The 12,896-nt window shown below is 41.6% G+C and overlaps 1 protein-coding gene across 1 annotated transcript; it reads left to right on the top strand.

The window, feature by feature from the left end:
• Positions 1-1,370: 1,370 nt before the first annotated feature.
• On the top strand, positions 1,371-12,190 carry LOC143765617 (keratin, type I cytoskeletal 19-like). The gene is made up of 8 exons (XM_077252461.1): positions 1,371-1,940; positions 2,165-2,247; positions 8,777-8,933; positions 9,495-9,656; positions 10,243-10,368; positions 10,886-11,106; positions 11,826-11,851; positions 11,971-12,190. Exons 1-8 carry the CDS (start codon positions 1,443-1,445, stop codon positions 12,069-12,071), a joined length of 1,374 nt encoding a protein of 457 aa, XP_077108576.1. The 5' UTR covers positions 1,371-1,442; the 3' UTR covers positions 12,072-12,190.
• Positions 12,191-12,896: the final 706 nt, after the last annotated feature.

Here is a 12,896-nt window from a genome sequence, read left to right as displayed (position 1 = left end):
ACCCATTTAAACAATAAAAATGTAGGTGGGAGTGCTTCTTTAATACTTTTCAATATATAAAAATGTTATAGGAAAGTGGAGCCCTAAACCATGCCCAATTTATAAATGTCCTGCATCACAATATTTTGAGTAAATAATGGACTAAAGTAAGTCAACAAAGACGTGAGAAGTTACTGAAAAGTATCTGACATTTCATTAAGATTTCTATCAAGATATACCATATCACAGAGAGCATCATTGAGATAAATTTGGTGCATCACAAATGAGCTATCCAAGGAATGGAAATGTCTGTTTGACAATAAACGTGCAGTAAAACAGGCTGCCGATCACTTAATGGGCGAGCAAAATGGTTGTTCGTCGGGTGAGATCTTTTGAGATGCACAAAAGATCATCGTTCTCAAAAGCACATTATCCTTTGGAAATAGGACTCGCACTGGTGAACACAGATCATTCAGTGCACATCATTAAGATTGGTCTACTTGTGTTAGGCTATGTTTCCACCGTCAGGAATCCCTGCGCTTTGGATGCAGTGATTACCCTCACTCCGCCCAAAGAGCTGCCCCCTGTTGTACGTGCGGTGATTCCGCATGTGTTCATTGAATGCATGCGGAATCACCGCATCGTATTCATAGACTGTGTTATTTATCTTGTGGAGATGGAGTGTCTCCACAAGATAAATAGACATGCTGCAGTCTGGAAAGATGCGCCGCATGTCCGGTTACGCAGGGCCGCCGGATGCGGCCCTGCACACATAGTGGAGATGGGATTTCATAAAATCCCCTCCACTATGCTGTAACAGCTGGACGCTGCGGAAACCAGACAGTGGAATCATAGCCTTAGCAGACTGTGAAACAAACACTGATCGGTATATGATTACCAATCACTGATCAGCAGTTGGTCATTTAATGCGGCTTGCTTACTTCATGCAAATGAATCTTAAATTTGAACCATTGTGTATATATAAGACTCACCGTACATTAGTATGTCAAGATAATAACCTATTCTGGTTACTGATACTTAGATTTGATGGCCATTTATAATAGTTATATTAGTGTTTTATGTTGTTTAATATAGGAGAAAGAAAGAAAAAAATGCAAAAATTCAAAGATAGCTATGGTATATATTACATAAATCTTCAGGAGAATTCAGCTTATCCCTTAAGGGAATGTTTCTAAAACAAATGAGTCAAGGAAAGCTGAAATGTGTTTATCCTAAGGCAAGAAAGGAAAGAATGTGAATGATCATCTTTAAAATCAGTTACTGACCAATAAGAAGCAATTCTAAGATATGGCTTTGGTCCAAGGGGTGTGAAGCCTGTTATAGAATATGACCCTACACCTGTCCTATAAATATGGTTCATCTACCAAGGTTTTTTGCACTCCTGACTCTAGTTGTGTAGGATCCTTCTTCATAGTCATCTCTAGAAACCAATCATCGCCACCATGAGCTACAGTTTTAGCCAAGCCAGCTCCTCCAGATTGAGCAGTGGTGTCTCATCCAGGCTTTCTGATGGAATCTACAGAGCAGCCAGTGTCCAAGGTGGTGGATATGGAGGTGGGGCAGGCTTTGGCTCTGGATTTGGTGGTGGAGCAGGCTATGGCTCTGGATTTGGTGGTGGAGCAGGCTATGGCTCTGGATTTGGTGGTGGAGCAGGCTATGGCTCTGGATTTGGTGGTGGAGCAGGCTTTGCCTCTGGATCATCCTTTGGTGTCAGTGGTGGTGGCGGTGGAGATGGATTACTTTCAGGAAATGAAAAGTATACCATGCAGAACCTAAATGATCGTCTTGCAAACTACCTTGATAAAGTCCGATCCTTGGAGGAAGCAAATCATGATTTGGAAGTTAAGATCCGTGACTGGTATACAAAGCAAGGGTCTGTGACAGTTCGTGAGCAGAGCTTTGCTGGCTTCTACTCCACAATTGATGACCTACGTGATAAGGTATGAATCATACTTTTGTGATAAAGGGAGAAATAGAGTACTTTCAACACAACACAATATAATTTCCATACAGTATCTATCTATCTATCTATCTATCTATCTATCTATCTATCTATCTATCTATCTATCTATCTATCTATCTATCTATCTATCTACATTGTATTGCCATTCAAGTGCATAAATTCTTGAATTGATTTAATCTTTTCTATGTGTTTTTCTTACAGATCTTTGTGGCAACAATCAACAACTCAAAAGTGATTTTGGAGATCGATAACGCCAGACTGGCTGCTGATGACTTCAGACTGAAGTGAGTATGTGATAGATAGATAGATAGATAGATAGATATGGGATAGATAGATAGATAGACTATCTATTTATCTATCTATCTATCTATCTATCTATCTATCTATCTATCTATCTATCTATCCCATATCTATCTATCTATCTAAAAATCCAGAAAAATTGGAGGCAGCACACCATTTTGTAGTGAAAAGGAGCTATTTAATCAGCCCAGAAAGTGACGTTTCAGTCCCAACAGGAATCTATCTATCTATCTATCTATCTATCTATCTATCTATCTATCTATCTATCTATCTATCTATATCTATCTATCTATCTATCTATCTATCTATCTATCTATCTCATATCTACCTATTTTTCTATCTCATATCTATCTATCTATCTATCTATCTATCTATCTATCTATCTATCTATCTATCTATCTCTATCTCTATCTCTATCTATTCCATCCCTGTTGTGAATTCGGTTTGTGGGCTCCCCCGGTGGTCTGTTATGGTAGTGTCTCTTATGTGCCTTCCTCCATCTCTGATTACCTGTCGCCACCCTCTTGGGGAGTTTCCTATTTAAGGCTGCTTGGCTGTTAGTCACATGCCGGCCAACAATGTGCTAGTAGCATTCTGTTGCATTCACCTGCCTCAAGTTCCAGTTCAGCTAAGTTGAATTTTGTTTCTTGTTTTGCTATTTTTGTCCAGCTATCTGCAATGTGACTCTTCAGTGCTGGAAGCTCTTGTGGACAGAAAATTACTACTCCAGTGGCATGAGTTGTCACTGGAGTTTAAAGTAATTTCTGGATGGTGTTTTTGAATAGTGATTTTTAGGTCGACCGTGAAGTAACTCTTTCCTGTCCTTCTGCTATCTAGTAAGCGGACCTCACTGTGCTAAATCTGCTGTTCATCCTACGTATGTCATTTCCTCTGAACTCACCGTCAATATCTGTGGGGGCCTACTATCATCTTTTGGGGTTCCTCACTGGAGGTAAGGTAGGCCTGTATATTCCTCTTATAGGGGTAGTTAGATCTCCGGCTGGCGCGTGGTGTCTAGGGCATCGTAGGTACATCCCCCGGCTACTGTAAGTGTTGGGTCAGGTTCAGGTCACGGTCGACCTTAGTTTCCATCACCCGAGAGCTAGTCCGTTTTGTATTTTTTTCCCATGGTCATTGGGGTAACCATAACAGTTTGGCCGGCCATGAAAAAAATCTATGTGTTAAAATATGCACTAAAGTAGGAAGGAGAAGAAAAGGTTTTTTTTTTTTCTGTGTTTGAAAGTGCACCTTAGTTTGATCATTTGTATTCCTTGCTTAAACTGCAGTCTTCAGCCTTTTTTTTTTCTCCTCTCCTCTTAACCTCTGAATGCTTGGGTTACACCCATTTGAAACATGGATCCACAGAGTTTAGTTGCGGGTTTGAATAACCTTGCGACAAAAGTACAGAACCTACAAGATTTTGTTATACGTGCTCCAATGTCTGAACCTAAGATTCCTCTGCCTGAATACTTTACCGGAGACAGATCCCGGTTTTTGAGTTTCAGAGAAAATTGCAAATTGTTTTTGTCTCTGAGATCTCACTCTGCTGGTGATCAGACTCAACAAGTTAAAATTGTTATCTCTCTACTGCGCGGCGACCCACAAAGTTGGGCATTTGCATTATCGCCAGGGGATCCTGCGTTGTTAAATGTAGATGCGTTTTTTCAGGCTTTGGGGTTGCTTTATGAAGAACCTAATTTAGAGATTTTGGCTGAGAAAGCCTTGATAGCTCTTTCCCAAGGGCAAGATGAAGCTGAGATATACTGCCAGAAATTCCGTAAATGGTCGGTGCTTACTAAATGGAATGAGTGCGCTTTAGCAGCTAATTTCAGAGAAGGTCTCTCTGATGCCGTGAAGGATGTCATGGTGGGGTTCCCTGTGCCTACAGGTCTGAATGATGCCATGAAATTGGCTATCCAGATTGATCGGCGTTTGCGGGAGCGCAAATCTGTGCACCATATGGCGGGGTCTTCTGAGGAAGAATCTGTGCACCATATGGTGGTATCTTCTGAGCAAAAACCTGTGCACCATATGGCGGTGTCTTCTGAGCAAAGACCTGTGCACCATTTGGCGGTGACCTCTGAAAAGGCATTGGAGCATATGCAATGCGATCGTGTTTTGTCTAGAGGCGAACGTCAAAATTACAGGCGCAAAAATGGATTGTGCTTCTACTGTGGAGATCCAGCTCATGTTATATCAGCATGCTCTAAACGTATAAATAAGGTTGATAAAAAGGTTGATAAATCTTTTTCTACAGGTACCTTGCAGTCAAAATTTCTTTTGTCCGTGACATTGATTTGTACCTTATCATCTGTGACTGTGAATGCTTATGTGGATTCTGGCGCCGCTCTGAGTCTCATGGATTGGTCCTTTGCCAAGCGTTGTGGGTTTGATTTGGAGCCGTTGGAAGTTTCTATTCCCCTGAAGGGTATTGATTCTACACCTTTGGCTAGCAATAAACCACAATATTGGACACAAGTGACTATGCGTCTTACCCCAGACCATCAGGAGATTATTCGTTTCCTTGTATTATATAACCTACATGATGTCTTAGTGCTTGGATTACCATGGTTACAGATTCATAATCCCGTCTTGGACTGGAAATCTATGTCTGTGTTGAGCTGGGGATGTCGGGGCATTCATGGGGATGCACCTTTGGTTCCTATTTCTTCATCTACTCCCTCTGAGATCCCAGCATTTCTGTCAGATTTTTATGATGTCTTTCAAGAGCCTAAAGTTGATTCTCTCCCTCCCCACAGAGAGTGTGACTGCGCTATTGAATTGATCCCCGGTAGTAAGTTTCCTAAGGGTCGCTTGTTTAATTTGTCTGTACCTGAACATACTGCTATGCGGGAGTATATCAGAGAATCCTTGGAAAAGGGTCATATTCGCCCCTCGTTGTCTCCACTAGGGGCAGGATTTTTCTTTGTAGGTAAAAAGGATGGTTCATTGAGACCTTGTATCGACTATCGACTTTTGAATAAGATTACAGTTAAATACCAGTACCCGTTACCTTTACTGACTGATCTGTTTGCTCGTATAAAGGGGGCTAAGTGGTTCACTAAGATCGATCTACGTGGTGCGTATAATTTGGTGCGGATTAAGCAGGGGGATGAGTGGAAGACCGCATTTAATACGCCTGAAGGCCATTTTGAGTATTTGGTAATGCCTTTCGGTCTCGCAAATGCTCCTTCCGTTTTTCAGTCCTTTATGCACGATATTTTCCGTGAATATCTGGATAAGTTTATGATTGTGTATTTGGATGATATTCTTGTTTTTTCGGAGGACTGGGAATCTCACGTTCAACAGGTCAGGAGAGTTTTTCAGGTTTTGCGAGCTAATTCTCTTTTTGTAAAGGGCTCAAAGTGTAGTTTTGGAGTTCAGAGAATTTCCTTTTTGGGATATATTTTTTCCCCTTCATCTATGGAGATGGACCCTGTCAAGGTCCAGGCTATTTGTGATTGGATGCAACCTACTTCTTTGAAGAGTCTGCAAAAGTTCTTGGGTTTTGCTAATTTCTATCGCCGATTTATAGCGGGTTTTTCTGCCATTGCTAAACCTTTGACTGATTTGACCAAAAAGGGTGCTGATGTTGCTAATTGGTCCTCTGCGGCTGTGGAGGCCTTTCAAGAGCTTAAGCGCCGCTTTTCTTCCGCTCCTGTGTTGCGCCAACCTGATGTGTTACTTCCGTTCCAGGTTGAGGTGGATGCTTCGGAGATCGGAGCAGGTGCAGTTTTGTCGCAGAAAGATCCTGACTGCTCAGTAATGAGACCATGTGCGTTTTTCTCCCGAAAGTTTTCGCCCGCTGAGCGAAATTATGATGTGGGAAATCGGGAACTTCTGGCCATGAAGTGGGCGTTTGAGGAGTGGCGTCATTGGCTTGAGGGTGCTAGACACCAGGTGGTGGTCCTCACTGACCACAAGAATCTAATTTATCTTGAGTCGGCCAGGCGTCTGAATCCTAGACAGGCGCGCTGGTCGTTGTTTTTCTCCCGATTTAACTTTGTGGTGTCATATCTGCCTGGGTCCAAGAATGTGAAGGCGGATGCCCTCTCTAGGAGTTTTGAGCCTGACTCGCCTGGTGATTCCGAACCTACCGGCATCCTGAAGGATGGGGTGATATTGTCAGCTGTCTCCCCAGACCTGCGGCGTTCTTTGCAGGAGTTTCAGGTGGATAGGCCTGATCGCTGTCCGCCTGGTAGACTGTTTGTCCCTGATGATTGGACCAGTAGAGTTATCTCGGAGGTTCATTCTTCCGCGTTGACAGGTCATCCTGGAATTTTTGGCACCAGGGATTTGGTGTCTAGGTCCTTCTGGTGGCCTTCTTTGTCTCGAGATGTGCGCATGTTTGTGCAGTCTTGTGATGTTTGTGCTCGGGCCAAGCCCTGCTGTTCTAGGGCCAGTGGGTTGTTGTTGCCCTTGCCTATTCCTAAGAGGCCTTGGACGCACATCTCTATGGACTTTATTTCTGACCTTCCGGTTTCTCGTAGGATGTCTGTCATCTGGGTGATTTGTGACCGTTTTTCCAAGATGGTTCATTTGGTACCTTTACCCAAATTGCCCTCCTCCTCTGAGTTGGTTCCTCTATTTTTTCAGAATGTGGTGCGTTTGCATGGTATTCCTGAGAATATAGTGTCTGACAGGGGTACTCAGTTTGTGTCTAGATTTTGGCGGACGTTCTGTGCCAGGATGGGTATCGATTTGTCTTTTTCGTCTGCATTCCATCCTCAGACTAATGGCCAGACTGAGCGTACTAATCAGACCTTGGAGACTTACTTGAGGTGTTTTGTGTCCGCTGATCAGGATGATTGGCTTGACTTTTTGCCATTGGCAGAGTTTGCCCTTAACAATCGGGCTAGTTCTGCCACTTTGGTTTCTCCATTTTTTTGTAATTCAGGGTTTCACCCTCGGTTTTCGTCCGGTCAATTGGAGTCTTCGGATTGTCCTGGAGTGGATGCTGTGGTTGATAGGATGCATCAGATTTGGGGACAGGTTGTGGACAATCTGAAGTTGTCCCAGGAGAAGACTCAACAGTTCACTAATCGTCATCGGCGTATTGGTCCTCGTCTTTGTGTTGGGGACCTGGTGTGGCTGTCTTCTCGATTTGTTCCTATGAAGGTCTCGTCTCCTAAGTTTAAGCCTCGGTTTATCGGCCCTTATAGGATTCTGGAGGTTCTTAATCCTGTGTCCTTTCGTTTGGACCTCCCAGCATCTTTTAATATCCATAATGTTTTCCATCGGTCATTATTGCGGAGGTATGAGGTACCGGTTGTTCCTTCTGCTGATCCACCTGCTCCTGTGTTGGTTGAGGGTGAATTGGAGTATGTGGTGGAAAAGATCTTGGACTCCCGTGTTTCCAGACGGAAACTTCAGTATCTGGTTAAGTGGAAAGGTTATGGCCAGGAGGATAATTCTTGGGTGACAGCATCCGATGTTCATGCTCCCGATTTGGTTCGTGCATTTCATAGTGCTCATCCAGGTCGCCCTGGTGGTTCTGGTGAGGGTTCGGTGCCCCCTCCTTAAGGGGGGGGTACTGTTGTGAATTCGGTTTGTGGGCTCCCCCGGTGGTCTGTTATGGTAGTGTCTCTTATGTGCCTTCCTCCATCTCTGATTACCTGTCGCCACCCTCTTGGGGAGTTTCCTATTTAAGGCTGCTTGGCTGTTAGTCACATGCCGGCCAACAATGTGCTAGTAGCATTCTGTTGCATTCACCTGCCTCAAGTTCCAGTTCAGCTAAGTTGAATTTTGTTTCTTGTTTTGCTATTTTTGTCCAGCTATCTGCAATGTGACTCTTCAGTGCTGGAAGCTCTTGTGGACAGAAAATTACTACTCCAGTGGCATGAGTTGTCACTGGAGTTTAAAGTAATTTCTGGATGGTGTTTTTGAATAGTGATTTTTAGGTCGACCGTGAAGTAACTCTTTCCTGTCCTTCTGCTATCTAGTAAGCGGACCTCACTGTGCTAAATCTGCTGTTCATCCTACGTATGTCATTTCCTCTGAACTCACCGTCAATATCTGTGGGGGCCTACTATCATCTTTTGGGGTTCCTCACTGGAGGTAAGGTAGGCCTGTATATTCCTCTTATAGGGGTAGTTAGATCTCCGGCTGGCGCGTGGTGTCTAGGGCATCGTAGGTACATCCCCCGGCTACTGTAAGTGTTGGGTCAGGTTCAGGTCACGGTCGACCTTAGTTTCCATCACCCGAGAGCTAGTCCGTTTTGTATTTTTTTCCCATGGTCATTGGGGTAACCATAACACATCCCACTAGCTATCTTAATTTTTTTTGTTTGTTATTGTTTTAATGTTATTTCTTTCTTTGACCCCTTTATTGTAGATTTAATCATTCCAACTTATTATGGCTTAAAACATTCATGTTCTAAATACATTTTATGCACAATAAAAGTAATTTGCATGCTCCAATAATTTAGCAAAATCTTCTTCAGTCCAACAATAAAAATGTCAGCTATAGATACCTGATGGAGGTACATAAATGATCTCATTCCCCATTCTTTAGGTATGAGAATGAATTTTCCCTTCGCCAGAGTGTGGAAAATGATATCAATGGACTTAGGCGTGTGTTGGATGAGCTGACCATGACAAGATCAGATCTGGAGCTCCAGATTGAAGGTCTCAAGGAGGAATTGGCTTACTTGAAGAAGAACCATGAGGAGGTAAGTGATAATAGGGAACAATCAGTCTTTGATGCCACATAATGTTTCTTCATTCCATATCTTCAATTGACTTTAATAGAGAACAAATATAATGTGTAGAAATTTCTCATTCTGATATCCCCAATTTTGTGACCCAGTCATGAATCAAATTTATAAAAATCAGGTCAAAAACACCAATCTGTGCAATATGTACATTCCCTGAACAATCCTCACACACCCAACTATCTAAATTATTTCACAGACTATTATTATTATCTAATTATACCAACACCAATAGTCAAGTGTTTTCCCTGTGCCTGGTACAATACCATGAAAAAAAACAAAAGTCAGGGATATGAACTTATACTCCAATCCTTTTGGGACATGTCAAATTTGACACATGTAACTAAGTACTATATTAATCAACCTAGAAGCTCCACTACCACCATAATGGATTAGGCCATTCAATAAGCATAGACAGATACTGTGCATTGATGTTTAGGAATAATACACAATATATTAATGAATGTCTTATCCTTTTTGCGCTGACATTTAAGGATTTTTTCCATTATGAATTTTCAGGAAGTCAGCGACAGCAAACAGCAAGCTGCAGGCACCGTCAATGTAGAACTGGATGCTGCTCCTGGAGTTGATCTCCTCAAGGCCATCAATGACCTTAGGGAACAGTATGAGCATGTTGCAGAGAAGAACAGAAGAGAGGCTGAAGCTTGGTTCCTTGGCCAGGTAAAATAAATCAATTTCTGAACTTTTTATCTCTTGGATACATATATCTAGAAAAACCTTTTTGTTATACAAAAAAAGAGTGTTGAAGAGTTGACCGTGTTGATTAAACAATTAGTTCCTTTGTCCAGTGGCATCTATGCCAAAATCAAGACATTTTTGGACTTGCTGAATGATTTTTCTTGGCTGCTAGTTTCTTTTATTGAAAAAGTTAATATAGATTTAAAGAGCTCCTGTGGGTGCTGTAAGGGACGTGTTGTAGTAAACGGTGGCTACAGGCTGATTTTATGTGTTGACTCAATTATGGGAGACTCGACTGGGGAAGCAGTTTCTATGATGTCCATATCTCCTAATAGACAGGCTTGTATTCATAAGATAAGTCCTTTAAGATGATTTTGCTGCAAAATATACTCTGGATTTAACAGCCAGGTTAGCTTGATGGCATGGCCAGCTATATAACTGTGTGGTTTACAGAATGGCTATTTCAATACTGGAACCCTCATTTGGATACTTAGATGACTGGTCCATAGCCAGTTATGTTGATGATATTTAGGGTAAGGCTAACTCAAATTGTCTTCTGACATTTTAGGTTGAAGGCTTGCAGAATGAAGTTGTTACCAACACACAACAAGTGCAATCCAACAAATCTGAGAGCTCAGAACTGAGACGCAGTTATCAAGGTCTTGAGGCTGAACTTCAGTCTCTGCTCAGCGCGGTAAGTAAAGTATCTGAAAAACTGTTATTTTGTTTAAAAAGGAGATCTGTTAGGTCACTCAATGTGTCTAGTTTATTAAATATTTGTATTCTTGATAAAGTATGAATTCCCCATCATATTTTCTTAGAACTGTATCCCTGTCATTCTGCCTAGATTATACCATTCCCTTTAGGGCTTTCTGCCTTTCTAGTCTGATGCTACCTGTACTGATTGGACAGATATTGGAGGGTAAAGAGGCACACCCTTTTGATAAGGGGCGATAGTTAACAAGCAGTTACAAAGTTCTAATAAAGCTCTAAAATTATTTTAAAGTGACTGCAAATATTTATTATAACATTTTGGAAAACATGTTAAAACCAGAATCAACTTTTTTGTACTTCATCAGCCTGACTCTTGTTGATGGGTTGTGTCTGGTATTGGCAACCACAACATTGGCACTGTTTCTGGACAAAAAATAAATTAAGTAGATAATCATCTTTTAATGAGACACTAATCCCAAACTTATCTCCTACAACAGAAAGCCGGCCTGGAAGCTTCATTAGCAGAGGTAGAAAATCGCTATGCTGCACAACTTCACCAGATGCAGTCTATTATCGGCAGCATTGAAGTACAGATTAGTGATCTCCGCTCAGACCTTGAACGTCAAAACCAAGAATACAGAACCCTGCTGGACATCAAGAGCAGACTGGAGCAGGAAATTGCCACATACCATCAGCTCCTTGAAGGAGAGGGTGGAAAGTAAGTCTTGTTCCGTCCATTGTCCAATATCTATCAGTGCATTGTTTTACTTAGTACTTCACTTAATTTATAGGCTCTGTTATAGTAAAAAGGATCTTTTTTAACTGATACTGATGATTGCTATTGCAGCCATTATATCCTCTATTCTGAAGGTCATTTAAAAGTTTGTGAAGTTATACTTTGCAACCTTCCCTTTCAGCATGTTTGGTCACAAGTCAATGGCCACCAAACTTCTACCTACACGTGATTTCCATGTCCAAATCATAGATGAGTAATTTGGCTATTATTGCCAGACAGTTCAGAGTACAAGCTGGGTAGGAGACTGAAGGCCCGAATACAAATGAGACAGCTGCTAACACCCTTCGCAACTTCCCCATACACTATATTGCTTGGTTAAGCCAAGCTTTCCTATGTTTTCTATGAGATAGCCACGGCAGATTTTGGAATTCCAGTGGCTGGATCCTTCTCTCCACCGACATCATCAGTCGGCTTCAAAATCAGTGAGTTGGACAACTTTAGTTTAAACTGTATGGGGCCATAATGTACCCTGGCAACTTCACGTTAGGCTATCCTTCAAAAATTTTATTGACTTAATGGCGTCCCATACTGTACCAAGTATCATGACTCATGTTCTTCCATTTCATATCTATCTATCTATCTATCTATCTATCTATCTATCTATCTATCTATCTAATCTTTAAAATATTTTTCCTTTTCAGAATTGCCAGTGGAGAATTTCAATCAGGTAAGAATCATAATCTCAAAAAATATGTAATGCATTTGCGAAGTGTATCAATCACTATTGACATTACATTACAAAGCCTGAATAAAAAAGTAAATTAACAGATTCCATTTCTTCTCCAGGATCCAGCACATCCTCCACTACTGCCACCAAAGTGCAAGCAATCATCAAAGAGGAAGTTGGCGGGAAGGTCATTTCCACCACCAAAATAGGCAGATATTAAGACCATTTTGTCAAGTTAAGATTTATGCATTGGTCTATGAACCTGAAGTCAAATCTATGTTCAGTCTCATTGCACAATGTTATGCAATAAAAGATATTTACGGATTCTGCCCAATGCTATCAGAGACCAAAATGTCCTTTTGTTTAAAATTTGGGTCTATCAAATTAAATTGGAGGAAGTATTTTATTCTTAAAACAGTATACCAGTATAACTGTATATGACTGTTGAAACCAAGCACAGGCACTTGGTGCACCTCTGACTTGGCTAAACAGGTCAGTACACCTTACAAACCTACTTGTTTTCCATACATCTCCTCCCTTTTTCTCATGATTGAAAATTCTGGATTCACAGGAGATATAAAAGGATGGAGATAGATGGAAAAGAAGTAGGTGGGAAGGGACACCTAACAATTGGCCATGCAAAGGGTGCAAAAAGACCCTGTGCTGTGCTTGAATAGTCATTTTGTGCTGACTCTTTTTATAAAACAAAAAACATCTGTGTCTAGCTATTGCCCCATATCATTTCTCCCATATGCCTCAAAACTACTGGAGCAACACATCCATTTTAAACTGTCCTCCCACCTCTCCTATTGCTCCCTCTTTGACCACTTACAATCTGGCTTCAGACCATACCATTCCACTGAAACTGCTTTGACTAAAATCACCAATGACCTACCAACCGACAAATGAAAATGACTTGAGTTTGTCCACCTTCTTATCCTGGACCTGGCATCTGCCTTTGACACAGTGGACCATCCCTCTTACTACAGACTTTTTGATCTGTTAACATTACAGACTTGGCCCTTTGTAGGATCTCCTCGTACCT

Source organism: Ranitomeya variabilis, chromosome 4 (assembly GCF_051348905.1).
Source record: "Ranitomeya variabilis isolate aRanVar5 chromosome 4, aRanVar5.hap1, whole genome shotgun sequence".
Taxonomy (NCBI): Eukaryota; Metazoa; Chordata; class Amphibia; order Anura; family Dendrobatidae; genus Ranitomeya; species Ranitomeya variabilis.
Note: the sequence above shows the minus strand (reverse complement) of the source record. Positions and strands in the feature narration are given on the sequence as shown.